This window comes from Chiloscyllium plagiosum, unplaced genomic scaffold, assembly GCF_037043375.1.
Source record: "Chiloscyllium plagiosum isolate Xiang-an unplaced genomic scaffold, Cpla_swu_hap1 HiC_scaffold_17, whole genome shotgun sequence".
Taxonomy (NCBI): domain Eukaryota; kingdom Metazoa; phylum Chordata; class Chondrichthyes; order Orectolobiformes; family Hemiscylliidae; genus Chiloscyllium; species Chiloscyllium plagiosum.
Genome location: NW_028270155.1, coordinates 52,416,932 through 52,434,749, shown reverse-complemented (window position 1 = coordinate 52,434,749; position 17,818 = coordinate 52,416,932). Strand labels below are relative to the sequence as shown.

At 38.9% G+C, this 17,818-nt stretch overlaps 1 protein-coding gene across 2 annotated transcripts in view; it reads right to left on the bottom strand.

Moving 5' to 3' along the window:
* The window catches only part of slc6a2 (solute carrier family 6 member 2), a 179,961-nt gene that overhangs the window by 146,144 nt on the left and 15,999 nt on the right, over positions 1–17,818 (bottom strand). For both annotated transcript variants that reach the window (XM_087995914.1, XM_043707015.2), the window contains exon 4: positions 11,812–12,049. In XM_087995914.1, the coding sequence (XP_087852040.1) occupies positions 11,812–12,049 (238 nt within the window). The remainder of the gene's footprint in view (positions 1–11,811; positions 12,050–17,818) is intronic.

Sequence of the window (17,818 nt, the reverse complement as noted above, 5' to 3'; positions counted from 1 at the left end):
GGCATAACCGACCTGTTCCTGCACTCTATGCCACTATCAAATCTAGGATACCATATGCTTTATTAACCATGCTCTCCACTTATCCTGCCACCTTTTATAATATCCGTACTTATATACTCAGGTGTCTCTGCTCCTGCTTACTGTTTAGAATAAATACCTTTATGTTATACTCTGTGTCTCCATGTTCTTCCTACCAAAATGCATCACCTCATATTTTCCACCTTGAAATTTATCTGCCACCTATCCACCCATGCCAGCAAACTGTCAACATACTTTTTGAAGTTCTATTGTCCCCTTCACCTTTTACAATGCCTCCAAATTTTGAAATTGTTGTCTGAACAACAAAATCTCAACCATTAATCTAACTCAGGAAAAGCAAGGGTCTCAATACTGACTCCAGGGAAAGCCCACTATAAACTTCCTCTACTCTTAAAAAAAAAACAATTTATTAAACATTGCTGTTTGTTTTCTATCACTCAGCTAATTTTGTATCGACAATGTTGCTGTCCACTTTATTCCATGAGCCATAACCTTTCTCACCAGTCTGTTGTGTGGCACTGTATCAAACACCCTTTTACAAGTCCATGAATATGATCATTAACAGCATTACCTTCATCAGTTCCCTCTCATAGCTCAATAAATAGGTTTATGTAATTAAAAGTTAAGTTGAGTTGAATGAAACAGGACTTTCCCTTAGAAGTCCATACTGGCTCTCCCTAATTAACATGTTTGCCCATATGGCTATTGAATCATGAATTGTTTCTAGAACGTTTCCTGCTACAGAAGTTAAATCAACTGGTCTGTAATAGCGTGGTGTTTCCTTTTTTGAACAAGGCTGTAATGTTTATAATTTGCCAACTTCAGGCACCACCTCTATATATTTGGAAAGTGGACAGATTATGACCAGTGCCTCTTCAATTTCCACTCCTGCTTTCTTCAAGATCTTTGGATGCATCTTCTACACTCCTGGTTACTTGACAACTCCAAGTACCAATGGCATATCCAGTACTTCCTCCTGATCAATTTTGAACGCTTTGAATAATCAAGTTTCCTCCTCAGTCATCATGGCCTCAGTAATGTCTTTTTCCTCGATAAAGACGAATGTAACAAATTCATTTGATACCTCAGCCATGTCCCCCATCACCCCCAGCCTTTGTGTGTAAATTTTCATTTTGGTCCCTAATCTGTCCTACTCCACCTTTTACCACCTAATTCTACACTTTGTACTATCTGTTGTATTTCTTGACATCCAAGAAAGAAAATGCTTCACAAACAAACACAATGCAAAGTATAAAGAACTCAATGCCCCATTATAGTTCTATATAAACAACTTCTCATTGCAATTTTATTTGTGTTTTGAAATAAAAACTCCCTCCGCGACTCCCTTGTCAGATCCACACCCCCCACCGACCCAACCACCACTCCCGGCACCTTCCCTTGCAACCGCAGGAGGTGCAACACTTGCGCCCACACCTCCCCCCTCACTTCTCTCCAAGGCCCCAAGGGAAACTTCCATATCCGCCACAGATTCACCTGCACCTCCACCCACATCATCTACTGCATCCGCTGCAGCCGGTGTGGCCTCCTCTATATTGGGGAGACAGGCCGCCTACTTGCGGAGCGATTCAGGGAGCACCTCTGGGCCACCCGGACGAACCAACCCAACCAACCTGTGGCACAGCATTTCAACTCCCCCTCCCACTCCACCGAGGATATGCAGGTCATTGGACTCATCCACCGCCAAACCACAACAACCCGACGGTCGGAGGAGGAGCGTCTTATCTTCCGACTGGGAACCCTCCAACCGCAGGGGATGAACTTGGACTTCACCAGTTTCTTCATCCCCCCTCCCCCCACCTTGTCTCAGCCGGATCCTTCCAGCCCGGCACCGCCTTCCTGACCTGCAGTCTTCTTCTTGACCTCTCCGCCTCCACCCTACTCCGACCTATCACCCTCACCTTGACCTCTTTCCACCTATCACATTTCCAACTCCCCTCCTCCAAGTCCCTCCTCCCTACCTTTTATCTTCTCCTGCTGAACACTCGCTGCTCATTCCTGAAGAAGGGCCTGTGCCCGAAACGTCGAATCTCCTGTTCCCTGGATGCTGCCTGACCTGCTGTGCTGTTCCAGCAATAAAGTTTCAACTGAAATAAAAATGTACCTTCCCCAAAACTATAGGCACAACAGATCCATAATTATATAAGCAGTTATTATTAACAGTACACCAAGTAATTTCAACTTCAAGAGTATTAACAAGATAAGAATTTGTTTAGATTATACAGGCACTTGCTGTTAGGGAGAACACAATGTTTCAAAGTGAGGTTCTTAGAGACTTCAATTTCTATCCTGGGTTCTGCTGAATCCCTGAAGTAATTCTAATGGGACTCTGGCAGAGGTCACTGTTTTAGACAATGCTTCCATGGGTAGCTCTGCATGGGATATTGTAGTCAATTTTGCAAGCAATAGAATCTTTGTTCAGCCCTTCCAATCCCAGCATTGTCAGGGAAAAGCTGGGGAGACAGTACATTCAATATGAGAACATGGGAGTGGCAATACCTGCCATTGTAGTAAGATGGTCCCATGTCACTGCAGAGATGCCGATTGCAGACTCCTCTGTATACACTCCAATATTGTACAGGTGACTTGGCATATTCTCAAATGAGTCCTAGTTCACTGACATTGAGCTCACAAACAAATTTTTGACCAGTAGTTTTCTGGTCCTCCAATCTACCTGTACCTGTCCCTCCTTCATTCACATTCCATATATCTTCTCTAAGTTTGGGATGGCCTCTGATCATCACTGTCATGTCTTTTATTGTCTCCATGTCCAGAGCCTTCTCTTGGTCAAGCATCAAGAGTTACAACTTTCTGACAGAATACAGAAAGGTGGTTCTAAGAAACTATTGGGCCATACATTCAAATAAGAAATAGGAGAATAGATGTGTGATACACAAATACCCATGTGACAACGTTTTGCATGAATGTTCAGCTTGCAAGTACCCATGGAGGCACCAAGAAACATGTGGTTTTGATCATTGTTCGTCAAAACCCATGAGGTACCAGAAAGACACATCATGATAGCAGCACTGTTAAATGAGCTGATTTTAAAAAAGGCTTCTTTGGGCATTATATAGCGACATAGCTGTTAGTGCTGTGCATTCTCCTTTAGATGTCATGCAACAAAACTAGTCAAGTAACATGGTGGTAATCTGAAACAACATTCCTGAATGATGCAAAGTGTGAGCACACCAACCCTAATAATTTTCTGTAGCTGAACAAACATCTGCTTTCAGAGTTGAGACACAATTAACACAGCATTGACTCATTTAATACCCCACGTTCAAGCTGTTCTAATGGTACGTAAAGTATGGTTGTTTGAAAAAGCCTCCATCTCCTATGCAGTACTCTGTGACAGCATGTCCGAAGAAGCAACTCGAGGTGATGCTCAAATAAAAGCGTAAAACCGTGGAAGCAGGAAATGTGAAGCAAAAGCAGCAAGTTCAGGAGAAACTCAGCTGGTCTGCCAGCATCATCGGAGAGAAACAAAGGTAGTATTTTGAGTCTGATCTCATTCGTTTCTCATCCCATTTTTTTCATTTAAGACTCAAAATATTCACTCTATTTGTCTCTCCACAGGTTCTGCCAGACTTGTTGAGTTTTTCAAGCATTTTCTATTTTTATTTGAGGTGATGGTTTTGTGCTTCTGTGGCAGGCATCTGATTTAAGAAAAATACCATTTAAGAGTAACAGTAATTCTTTGAGAACTGCCAATAGTGGTTGGTCTGTCCCAAGACACAACGCACAAGGAACACCCAAAATGCGTTAAAATGAGCTGACATCCTATGAAGACTTGATATTTTACAGACATATGCAATATCCAGGGGCAATGGTCTCGAGGGTAAAAGTGGCTTAAGCCCAATATTCTTTTATCTGTTGATCACTTATGATATTCCTTAGTATTAAATATTAAGCATTGGAAGGAGTTATAAATATCTTTTGTGATGATGGATTCTTGGTTTATGATATGAGAGGAAGGTATGTATGAGAACTATTCAGTACAGTCACAATTTATAGCTCTTTTTGATGGTAGCCAAGTATGAGTTGGGAGTTGGCTCTGATGGAGCATTAGGAAGAGGGAAGAAACTTAGCAGTGACAAGAAAAGTTATAAAAATAAATTCAGATGCAAAGAGTCATGCTGGGGTTTCTCTTTTTCTCACAGTGCATAGATTTTCATTTTTGAATTCACTCTCATAAAACAGAAAGATATCTTTAAATGCACACTGAAGAATCACCAAAAACTATAAGCGTACGGAGAAATCCAAAAGAAGTTATTTTATTTTTAAAAATCTGTGTTCATTCTCTTATATGCATAATGTGTCATTCTTCAGTCCAGCTCCCTGAAAATACTGACACTTGTGTTTATATTGAAAGGGGTTGAAGTTTTTCTTTACTCACTTGTGGAACATGGACATCACTGCCTGGCCGGCATTTATTGCCTATCCTAATGCCATAACTTTAGTTGACAAGTAGTACAAACAACCCTTGTAGAAATTGTTAAGTACAATTTTTCTCTTGGGTTTTCACTTACAAAATTACCAGCAATTGTCAATTAGATAGCTGGAGTAAAGGTTGAAGTGAACATTGGAAGTCACAGAATCTAATAGGATAGTACTTGATGACACAGTTCTTACGTGCAGAATCAGAAGTGGCCATACTAAGTGTCATAAATCAAGTAAAATCTGAACATTTACATTATAGATTGAATGTTTTGGCTTTTTGGTTTCAATATAGTACTTAAAATGCATTGGATGAAAGCACAATGATGATTGAGGTGGATGGTGTCAAACTGGAACAAGTAAATAAGTTTGCCTATTTAGACAAATATTACCAGTAGATGATGCCACTAATTGTAGACAATATTATTCTGGCCACCCAATTCAGGAAGTTCTGCCTCCACATCAGGCATCACCATTTTCACCAGCAGAGAAAACGGATGCAGGTTGTGGTTTACTCAGCTGTAGTTCATGGAGGAAACTGTGCATGTTAAACAACAGCTGCCTTTAACCAGATAACAATTTTTGCTAAATATGACTTATTTTCCATGAGTAATTCTCCACACTCACTTTCTGTGGAAACCCTTATTTGATTTTATATTTCTGGCTAGCTTTCTCTCATATTCTAACTTTTCCACTTCTTATTAATTTTTTAATTATTGTTTACTTTAATCATAATATTGTCTACTTTTCTTATCTTCCACCTGTCTTTGGAATCATTATATTTTCTTTCTTCAGTTTAATACTATCTTTACCTTTTCGAGTTATCGACACAGAGGGTTGATCCATCCCTGGGAATGTTTCTTGCTTGCAACATGTAAAATGTTTTGGATGGAAATAAAGCCTTTGAATTGTGCTCCAGACAAAGACCACAAGACAAAATAAAATAGGTTTGAAACTATAAAAGTTAAAAAAAATTTTTAAAAAGTTATTCACAATCAGAAAGGAATATTTTATATTTTGGCCATTTGATCAGAACTGAACACCTACATAGATTTCTGCTGGAGGACAAAGTGCAGGGCAGCAGACACAGAGCATTGCTGTACAATAGATATTACAGAGTAGTTGCATGTGTGAAGTTGGTACAAAAAAGATGAATGTAACATAGTAGCAGCAGCAGGTGAGATAGAGGACTGCAATATAGTGATTGAAGTATAATAAAGAAAAACTGCAGATATGAGCACCACAGGAGCACCTTAGTAAATAATGCTTCTCATACTTTTGTTTGCTTCCACCTCAACTCAACAAAGCATCTAAACCATAATAAGTTTCATTAATTTGTAACATAGCAAGGTTAAGTCTCACTAATGGATCTAATTAAATAAATAAGCTGATAAAGGATTTAATAGACCATGACAGAGTTTACTAAACAATGCTTGGAGTTGTAGAAATGATTTTTGGAGGATTGCACAAGATTTGCTAAATGCTACAATTCCTCTAGAATAATGCTGTGATTGTTACTGTCAGTCTGAGTTTGGTTTTATCACGATGTTCATCCAACATCACTTACTAAAATCGTTTTGCACTAGTTCCCAAATTTATGGATTTTTTTTAGTGGAAAGAGAAGGCTGAGTTGTGATAGTGATCTGTTCCATAAATTAGAAGTGGGATACAGAATTGTGCTTCACATTTGAGCCCTGAATCTAATGTCAAAATATTTCAGAGTTCAACGTGGATAAATAAAAGACTTTATCAAATTTCGATAAATATTTAAAATGAATAAAATTCTCTGCATAAGTTAAAAATGTCTTTCAAGCAAGGTATAAAGTAAAATATTTATATTCTTGTCTGGTCTCTTATCGCATCCTGAGGATGTTCCAAAGATATCTGTAATTAATTAATTATGCTTTGAAGTGTAGTGTCTTATGTTATCTTAATACCAAACTAAGCATTATAGGAATGGCTTATTTCACAGGAACCAGATGTATAAAAGCATAGTGATCATAAAATAATTTTCTGAAGAACAGTTAAAAATACAGTTTTTTGGATATTAGTTAGAACTTACAACAAACTGGAGAAAAAAACTGCAGAAAACTGCAGCACAAAGGGACTCAAGGGTGCTTGAGCATGAAACATAAAGCTAGCACACACAATCAGGAAGGCTAATGCAATGTTGGCCCTTATTTCAAGAGGGTTGGAGTACAAGAGCAAGTCGTGCTGAAATTATAGAAGGCATTGGTGAGACCACATTTGGAGTATTGTGAGCAGTTTTGGTCTCCTTTTTTTCAGAAAAAAAAGATTATTTCATTAGAGGCAGTTCAGAGAAGGTTCACTAGCTTGATCCCTGGCATGGAGGGATTGTCTTATGAGCAAGGTTCAAACAGGTTAGGATTCTACTTATTGGAATTAAGAGTGAGAGATGATATCATGGAGGCATACAGGATTTCTAAGAGGCCTGACAGGGTAAATGCTGAGACGACGTTTCCCCTTAGAGGAGATTTGAGGACCAAAGGACGTAGTCTCAGCATAAAAGAACACCAATTCAAGACTAAGATGAGGAGAATTTCTCCTTTCAGAGGGTTGAGTGTCTTTGCCCCACAGCTCTCTGTGGCAAGGAGTTCCAAACCCTGCATATACATTTTAAGACTGAGGTATATACATTTGTGATCAGTGGGGAAATCAAGGGTAATGAGAAATTGCAGGAAAGTGGATATGAGATATTTTGGATCAGCTGTGATCCTATTCATTGGAGTAATCTCAAGGGGTGGATGACCCACCCTTCCTTATAGTCTTATGGAAATGAGACAAATTGGAGACTTTGGCCTTCATTCAAAAACATTTAGTCAGAAAAATCTAAAGATCAGAACTTCTTTTATTAGTCTGAAATTTATAGATTTCCAATCAAAACCTTTCAAATTTTCAGAAAACTGGGAAAAAAATGTGAAATAAAATACTGACTTTTAGCTACAATCAGTGCATATATTACCTTCTACAATTTGAAGTAGAACTTCCTACAGTAAACATTTGAATTATACAGGAGCGGCAAAAGCCTTTGGAAGAACAGATGAATATTAGACTCTCTTTTAATACAACCAAACCACTGAACTCAAACTTCAAGAAACATTCCTGTACACAAAAGTTGAGTGCACACAGCTGGAACTGCAAGAAGAAAGCACACAACAAATATTTAGAATGCTTGCAGTTGGGTTTGGCTAGCAAGGAAACAATCCAATATTACGTGTTTTCTCCAACATAAAAACTCCAGCTGAAATATGCAGGTCAGAGCTCTCTCAATCTCCAGATGGCTTTTTATGGAAAAAAGTTTGAACACTGGAAATAAATCACTTTGTATGAGCTAGTAGGCAGATATTAGTGCAATACCCAGAGAGATTTTGTCCGATATAGATTACTCTCCTGTCCGGTGTTCAAAGAGATTGAGAAAATTATTAAAAAGACAAGATTCCAATTATTGCTTGCCGTTGCTCGTATGCCCAAGTATATGCAGCATGATTATATGCTTCAGGTATGAACAACACCAAATTTGCAGAGATGACTATGTATGGCAAATGCGGACTAAAGGAAATCCCGCTGAATTGAACTGTAACTCAATTGTGTAAGTTGTTCACAGGATTAATAGAACTAATTGAGACAGAAGGACATGTACAATGGAGAAGAATCAACTATAGCTTTAGAATCTGACTTCTGAGTCATCTGAGTATAAAGTACTTCAAGATATTTGTAGTTTATTAATATGTGTGAAATCATAAACAAAAATTTCTGAAACAAATGATCAGGGATTTTTTCTAAAAGGTCAGAAATGTGAATGCACTGGACAGAAAACAATTCAGAACACCAGTATGGCTACATTCCATTTTCTGGATTATTGAAGTTTTATGCATTGAATATACCAAAGTGAAAAAAGAATTTTGTTGCCTATTTGAAGACACCAGAAACTTAATCAATGCACCTACAAATCAAATGCACACAAAATCAAACCTCAGTTATCACGTTCAAGTATAAACATTCAGTAGAAAACACATGCTACAATATCCAGTAGATCGTTTAAAAAATACTTCAGAGCACTGTGATAAATTACCAACAAAAAGCTAAGAAAAAAATAATTAAAAGTAAGACTTTAAAAAGAGTTGGCATTTTATCATCTTGCAAAGCAATAGTCTGACAGACAATCCCTGAACTGTATGAAAACCATTCTGTAGAATTCCTTCCAAATAGAAATAAGAACTTTCAGAATTTTTATTTCTAAGCTTAACAGGTTAATGTTTATTGCTGCAGCTTTCAATTAAAATCATTAAGAGCTTTAAACACTTGGGATTAATAAAGCTATGTTCTTTAATTATGTGTTGGTATGGTGCTGGCAATTATGCTTTTTTGCTGGCAAGTATTTTTAAATATGACCACAACATGTAATACTTTGAAAAAATAATTCGCCTGTGCAACAAAAAGATGCTTAGTGCTATTTCCCAAAGGTTCTTAACCGTTTAGATGTATTATCGCTTTCATAGGTGTAAGTCACAAAAATGGTGTCTTGCATTACTCTTATGAGAAAAGGATCTTCATTACAAAGATACCAAGATCTGGAAAACCATATTACCAGATTTTTAATTAAAACAACACACGGCAATTAGCTGATGATTTGATCATGCCACTGATTTTGCTGGACATAAAAATAAATTGCTACAGAAGTCGGTTTTACAATAGATGTATTTTTGATTTTGTTCCTCAGTGAAAAGCAAATAGATCAGCAATATCTTGTGCCCAAAGATACTGTATATACTCGAGTAATAGTCGATCTCTTGTAAACATTGGCCTCCTCTTTTTGGCTAAATAACCTAGAATTTTTCATATATCTCATGTAAAAGTCAACCCTAGTTCTTTACAGATAACAGATCAGTTATCAGTTTATGAGTCAGTGTGCAGGCTGTCACATCCTGCTCCAGTATTCCAGTCTGCCAGTTGGTCTGCTCTGCTCCTGGTCTTCCAGTCTGCTGCCTATTGTGTCCCCCCCGGATTTTCAGAATTACCATAATTCGTTGTTTTATCTTCTTTATTCATTTGGAGATCAATTGGGCTTCTGCTAGTGATATTTTGATGGGCATAAATTACAGCCCCTCAAAAATAGTATCCATGTAATAGTCGACCCCAATAATTTAACCCTAAAATGTAGTCAAAAAAATTCAACTATTACTTCAGTATATACGGTAATCTGAAAATGCCAACCACAAGATTATATCAGGAGCTTTTTCTTTCTGGCATCACCACACCTAGAATAAGTAATGTAGATGAGTCTGTTTTTATTCCACTGCCCAAAACATTGGTATTTGATCTGCTCAGCTCAAGAATTTTCAAGAGGATCTCCAGCTTGAAAGCAGTCACCAACAGAAGGCTTTATGTCTTTACCAACTTTGCTGCCTCTGAAAGGTCAATCAAGCTCCTCACCCTCCGACTTCCCATTTCACTCATTCTCTGCCATGCTGGACTCTCAATGTTCCCCAAGGTGACATACTAAACCAGCCAATTCTTATAATTAAATATCTGGTGTTTGATTATTTGTAAGTGTTCTCTACCTGCAACAGGAATATCTCTTGCACATTGTGGTTATTTGTATTTGGAAACTGCCAAGAAATGTGCAGGGAGAAAATACCAAGGGTGAAGCACCTGAACTAACTTTTTATAAATTCTCAGCCTTCCTGGTTTAATTCTTGCCAGAATAAGACCAGATATTTGTTGTCCATAATTAATACTATCGACTACAGTGTATCTTTTCAAACCAAAATGATCAATGTATAGGGGACAATAATATTTTTTGTGAAATGAAATGTAGAGTTAAATCAATCCAAACAGATTTAATCAGTGCAACATTTCTATTTATTTTCTGAACTCAGGTCAGTTAATTTATCATGCATGTTCTGCAGATTACACTCAGTGAAACTATTTCCAATAATTGTGGATCAGTTGCTTTAACTTCAAAATGATAGCAACTCAAAATATTAGAGACTTGATGAAAACAATGGCAAAGATACAACTGTAAAATATGCTGCAACTTCCAGAGATTTCTGAGTTCAGACAGATAAACATGAATAGCCAGAGCATGCTGTTTAATAATAATAACAGCACACTGTTTTGTAATTTAAGTGCATCAGCTCAAGTGATGTTCCTGTACTTGCATCACAAATAGAAATTAAACTTGCCACAGACCATTAGAGTTCATCCATCCTAGTCTAAGTATCCTTTAAAATTGTATGGTAACTCTTAATAACTCTTATACAATCTTCCGTTCCTTTCACAGTCCATTTGTCTGAAGTCTTATTCGTTCATTGATAGATATATATACACATTTATTAGTTTTTCTTTATATATTGTACAACAATCTTTCTTTCCCTTTCTTTATTTCAGTTTCTGGGCCTGAATTGACATTACGTTCACTGTTTAAATCTACTCTTCCTGTTTCTGCCTGCACTGCTCAATAATGATTCTTTGAATCTAGTAGAGATACACAATGACTTGCCCTGTTAACCTAGTTCCAAGACACCCAATCATCAGTACATCATGTTCAGATGACCTGTCTACAGATGTAAAGCAAAACAAATAAATCAATGGGCAAATATATGGCTACAAAATGCTGGTCACAGCTAATCAAGCCCATTACATTAACTGCAACAGAAAAAACAATATTACTCACAGAAATATATATTTAATGACATTCATTTAGATTGAACTTTAGCAAAATTATATCTAACAATATAAAAAAAGTTCAAAACAAGAAGAAATAAAGTAAAGCATTGTATTTCTAAATGACTATATATGTATCTACGTCTGGATTTCAAATAAATGTGTTAACTTATTCCCATCAGTATGATCTCATTCTGCAGGAAGTTCAAAGGGTTATCACAACAAATGCTGCCATTAAAGCTTCTCCTCTTCACTTTCAGGCAGTTGTAAAACAATCAAGAATTATAAGGTGCTTTTACAGGGAGAAATAAACCAGGAGATTAAATACTGTGCAAGTGATATTTGGCAGTTTTCACTAATAGTCAGAATGACCTTTTGAAAATATGAGTAACAATAATGTAATGTTAGAAACAGAACTTCTTTATACCAGCAGTAAAATACATAAACACAAACTATCAGAAGAGTGGGAAATCTAATCAGCTTTCCCAAAGATTTAATGAAATTTAAATTATGTGCTGCTGGATTCAAATACTGGCTGAAACAATGATAAAGTTATCAATGCATTTTTTAGCTGTCTGAAACATACAGGTCAGTCAAGAGTGAATAAGTGCAAAGATGCCAACTTACTCATAATACTCCGCAGCTGGTGTAATTTTATATTTGGAATATTTGCTTCCATTTCCCAGGACTGAGGCATTGAGTAGCTTTGGGTCAGTACAGTTGCGACTGTTCCAATGATTATTGCAATGAACCCATGGAAGGTCAGATGTAAATGAAGAGAAGAGATAGTACAGGGACCAGGCTATAATGACGTTATAGTAGAAGCCAACGTATAGGGCTATAAGAATCACAGCGTAGCCCACACCTAAAAGAAAAATGACAGACATTTCAGTTGTGCTATTAAATTCATAATTCACTAAGATATAAAAAGGGAAGTGTCCCTCTTCCTCTTTCTCCAGCAAAAAGATCAAAAGGACTCAAAGTTTATGTAGTCCATGTGAATTTCAGCAAGGGTTTTGCAAGGTATCACATGGGAGGCTGATCAAGACAGTTACAACTCATGTGATCCAGGGCAATTTGGCAAATAGAATCAAGATAGGTTTTGTGACAAGATGCAGAAAACAATACTCAAACTTGTTTCTGTAACTGGAAGCCTGTGTCCATTGACGTGACACAGAATAAACAGGGAGTAGAAATCCTTAAACTGTGGGACAAGATGGATATGCAGGTCAGACAGTGGCAGATGAAGTTTAATCCTGAAAAGTGAGATACAACGCATTTTGGGAGGATTAACAGGGGAGTACAACACTGAAGGCTAGGACCGAAGGAAGTATAGAGGATCAAAAGGACCTTGGTGCATGTCCACACAGCCTTGAATTCAGAAGAACTATCGGGTGAGGGAGGTGAGATGCCTTTGGAAGGCATGAGTGGCCATTATCAGTTGAGACATTGAATACTGATGAGGGATAGTCAACAAAGCTTTGTACGTGGGAAATCATGTCTCACAAACTTGATTGAGTTTTATGAAGAAGTAACAAAGATGATTGATGAGGGCAGAGCAGTAGATGTGATCTATATGGACTTTAGTAAGGCGTGTGACAAGGTTCCCCATGGGGAGACTGATTAGCAAGGTTAGACCTCATGGAATAAAGGGAGAACTAGCCATTTGGATACAGAACTGGCTCAAAGTTAGAAGACAGAGGGTGGTGGTGGAGGGTTGTTTTTCAGACTGGAGACCTGTGACTAGTGGAGTGCCACAAGGATCGGTGCTGGGCCCTCTACGTTTTGTTATTTACATAAATGATTTGGATGCGAGCATAAGAGGTACAGTTAGTAAGTTTGCAGATGACACCAAAATTGGAGGTGTAGTGGACAGCGAAGAGGGTTACCTCAGATTACAACAGGATCTGGACCAGATGGGCCAATGGGCTGAGAAGTGGCAGATGGAGTTTAATTCAGATAAATGCAAGGTGCTGCATTTTGGAAAAGCAAATCTTAGCAGGACTTATACATTTAATTGTAAGGTCCTAGGGAGTGTTGCTGAACAAAGAGACCTTGGAGTGCAGGTTCATAGCTCCTTGAAAGTGGACTCGCAGGTAGATAGGATAGTGAAGAAGGTGTTCGGTATGCTTTCCTTTATTGGTCAGAGTACTGAGTACAGGAGTTGGGAGGTCATGTTGCGGCTGTACAGGACATTGGTTAGGCCACTGTTGGAATATTACGTGCAATTCTGGTCTCCTTCCTATCGGAAAGATGTTGTGAAACTTGAAAGGGTTCAGAAAAGATTTACAAGGATGTTGCCAGGGTTGGTGGATTTGAGTTATAGGGAGAGACTGGGACTGTTTTCCCTGGAGCGTCGGAGGCTGTGGGGTGACCTTATAGAGGTTTACAAAATTGTGAGGGGCATGGATAGGGTAAATAGGCAAAGTCTTTTCCCTGGAGTCGGGGAGTCCAGAACTAGAGGGCATAGGTTTAGGGTGAGTGGGGAAACATATAAAAGAGACCTAAGGGGCAACTTTTTCCCACAGAGGGTGGTACGTGTATGGAATGAGCTGCCAGAGGATATGGTGGAGGCTGGTACAGTTACAACATTTAAGCGGCATTTGGATGGGTGTATGAATAGGAAGGGTTTGGAGGGATATGGGCCGGGTGCTGGCAGGTGGGACTAGATTGGGTTGGGATATCTGGTCGGCGTGGACAGGTTGGACCAAAGGGTCTGTTTCTATGCTGTACATCTCTCTGACTCTATGACAAGAGTAAGGGGGTTATGGTGGAGTCATTTATGTTAGTTGAGGCATATTTGGGGCAACTGTGTGCATTTCTGGTCACTACAGTATGTAATTGGGCTAGAGTTCACATTGTATGAAGATGTGATTGTGTGGAAGAGACCCACCAGCATGTTACCTGGGCTGAAGCAATTCAACTCGAAGAGAGGCTGATAGGAAGCCAATGCTAGCCTTAGAGCCAAACACAGCTGAGGGGTGAGGGGGAGGCGGGGGGGGGGGGGGGGGGAGTTAGGGGGTGGAGAATGTGATCAAGTTCTACAGAATTATGATGGCCATAGGTAGGGTTGTTAGGAAGGGACCTTTCCCCCTTCATAGAGAACTAATAACTGGGTGCATAGATTTAAGGTGTGAAACAGAGGGTTAAGAAGGTATTTAAGGAAAGATGCTTTCACCAAGAGAGTGATGGGTATCTGGAGCTCATTGCTTAAAAGGATGATAGAGTCAGTAACCACCCCAACACTTAAGAAGTATATAGATGAGTACTTGAAAAGTCATAGTATACAAGGTTAAAGACCACGTACTGGGAAATGGGACTAGAATTGATAGTGCAGTCCCAATGGGTCAAAGGACTCTTCCCATGCTGGAGTAGTCTATGACTTGAAATAGATTAGGGTTTCCGAAAATCAAATACCATTTGCTGGAGAAAATAGTGCTTAATAGTTTTAATCTTTCAAACAATACTCTAAAAAGACAGTTGTGAAATGTACTTTCTCACATTATATGTAACAAGTTCATTGTGATATTATAATGTTGCAAATTATTTTAATGTTGACCACAAAGAACAAGACCCATAAAGATTAAAAGGCACTGCAGCAACGTTACTTGTGCATTCTAATTAGTGAGAGTACAATAGGCTACATATCCAGGGAAGGGACAAGACATACAACAACTTATAAGAGATATATTGTGGGAGAGAGTTGGTCTCCAACCTACAGTCATTTCTGCAGATATTGAAAGAAGTGGCACTGTCATAGCAACAAAATAAAAATATCAAGAGCTTGAGGAGTGCATCTTTGGTATCATTCCCTCAATCTTCTGAGCTTTCAACAGTACTATGAAAGCTGCAATGACACAACTCATCACATCTTTGCAAATGTCCTTTTCCTAAAAAGACTTCATTCTTACCTCTTATTAAATTTCCCCCTCCCCCGCAGGTTTTAGCATATGGATCTACATCAGTCACAAAATCAATGAACTCAGCACAGAGTGAAGATTAAAACCAAGATCTATCTAATTTGCGCACTTAAACTAGTTAGTTGGCCTGAAAAGTTAACTTTTTTCAGTCTTCACAAATGCTGCTGGCCTGAATAATTACAGTTTTGTCATATTATAATCATTGAATACACTTGCTTTTTATTACAGTATTTAAATTATTCTTTCTTCCTGGAATCAAAGTGAGCTGGAAGATGTGGTGTTGATGGAAAGGAAAGCTTTCTCTACTCTATGCAAACTAAGTGCTCCAACTCCCAGGCACTGAGGAGAATTCAAGTGATTGGTGTGGATTTTTCTATCATGCATGGTTAGCATTCTTCCTCAAAGTTACTTCACTGAAGCAAAATGTCATGGGCTGTCTCTGCAGCCGCTATAAGGTCTCATGCAGAGAGAGGGAGAAATTTGGGTCCATTATAATTTAGAAAATGATTTGAATGTACAAGTTAGGAACAAGACTACGGCATTGGCTGAAAGTGAAATTTGCAAATGTTTGGAGGTTCATCAGCAATAAACGTGTCGAGTAACATTCCTTGTAAGGAATTCATATCTTCTTATAACTTATACAAAGCCCGTGTATAAAATCCATACATGAGCAATGTATTAAGCATTATTTATTTTTCAGAGAGTTAAAGAATTCCTGCTCCATATGTAGCTGTGAAGGCCAAAGAAAGGGAAGAATAAGTTAACTTCCAAACATCACTGGCACTGCCATAGTGTTAAGGGTTTATATGGAGAGGAATTTGTTAAGTGGGTACAAGAAAATTTTCTGATTCAGTATGTCAACATACCTAGTAGGGAAGGTGCAAGAACTTGACCTACTCTTGGGAAATAAGGCAGGGCGGGTGACTGAGATGTCAGTGGGGGAAGTACTTTGGGGCCAGCGACCATAATTCTATTAGCTTTAAAATAGTGATGGAAAAGGATAGGCCAGATCTAAAAGTTGAAGTTCTAAATTGGAGAAAGGCTAATTTTGATGGCATTAGGCAAGAACTTTCAAAAGCTGATTGAGGGCAGATGTTCGCAGGTAAAGGGACAGCTGGAAAATGGGAAGCCTTCAGAAAAGAGATAACGAGAATCCAGAGAAAGTATATTCCTATTAGGGTGAAAGGAAAGGCTGGTAGGTATAGGGAATGCTGGATAACTAAAGAAATTGAGGGTTTGATTAAGAAAATGAAGGAAGCATATTTCAGGTATAGACAGGATAGATCCAGTGAATCCTTAGAAGAGTATAAAGGAAGTAGGAGTATACTTAAGAGGGAAATCAGAAGGGCAAAAATGGGACATGAGATAGCTTTGGCAAATATAGTTAAGGAGAATCCAAAGGGTTTTTACAAATACTTGAAGGACAAAAGAGTAACTAGGGAGAGAATAGGGCCCCTCAAAGATCAGCAAGGTGGCCTTTGTGTGGAGCCGCAGGAGATCGAGGAGATACTAAATGAATATGTTGCATCGGTGTTGACTGTGGTAAAGGACATGGAAGATGTAGAATGTAGGGAAATAGATGGTGACATCTTGCAAAATGTCCAAATTACAGAGTAGGAAGTAGGATGTCTTGAAATGCATAAAAGTGGATACTACTCCGGGACCTAATCAGTTGCATCCCAAGAACTCTGTGGGAAGCTAGGGAAGTAATTGCTGGGCCTCTTGCTGAGATATTTGTATCATCGATAGTCACAGGTGAGGTGCCAGAAGACTGGAGGTTGGCTAATGTGGTGCCACTATTTAAGAATGGTTGTAAGGACAAGCCAGGGAACTATAGACCGGTGAGCCTGACGTCAGTGATGGGCAAGTTGTTGGAGGGAATCTTGAGGGACACGATGTACACGTATTTGGAAAGGCAAGGACTGATTATGGATAGTCAACATGGCTTTGTGTGTGGGAAATTATGTCTCACAAACTTGATTGAGTTTTTTGAAGAAGCAAAGAAGAGGATTGATGAGGGCAGAATGGTAAACGTGATCTATATGTACTTCAGTATGACATTCGACAAGGTTCCCTATGGGAGATTGGTTAGCAAGGTTATATCTCATGGAATACAGAGTGAACTAGCCATTTGGGTACAGAACTGGCTCAAAGGTAGAAGACAGAGAATGGTGGTGGAGGGTTGTTTTTCAGACTGGAGGGCTGTGACCAGTGGAGTGCAACAAGGATCGGTGCTGGGTCCACTACTTTTAATCATTTATATAAATGATCATACCTTTGGAGTCCTGAAGGGAAAGGGTGACCAGCCTCAAGTCATTGTCCATGTAGGTACCAGTAACGTAGGGAGAAAGAGAGATAGGGATGTAAGGCAGGATTTCAGGGAGCTAGGGTGGAAGCTGAGAGCTAGAACAACCAGAGTTGTTATTTCTGGTTTGTTACCCGTGCCACATGATAGCGAGGCATGGAATAGGGAAAGGTATCAGCTGAACACGTGGCTGCAAGGATGGTGCAATAGGGAGGGTTTCAGGTTTTTGGATGATTGGGGCTCATTCTGGGGAAAGTGGGACTTGTACAAACAGGACGGTCTTCACTTGAACCAGAGGGGTACTAATATCCTGGGTGGGAAATTTGCTGGTGCTATTCGGGTGGGTTTAAACTAGCTCAGCAGGGGGATGGGAACCGGAGGTGTAGCTGCAGTGTACACAAGCATGAGA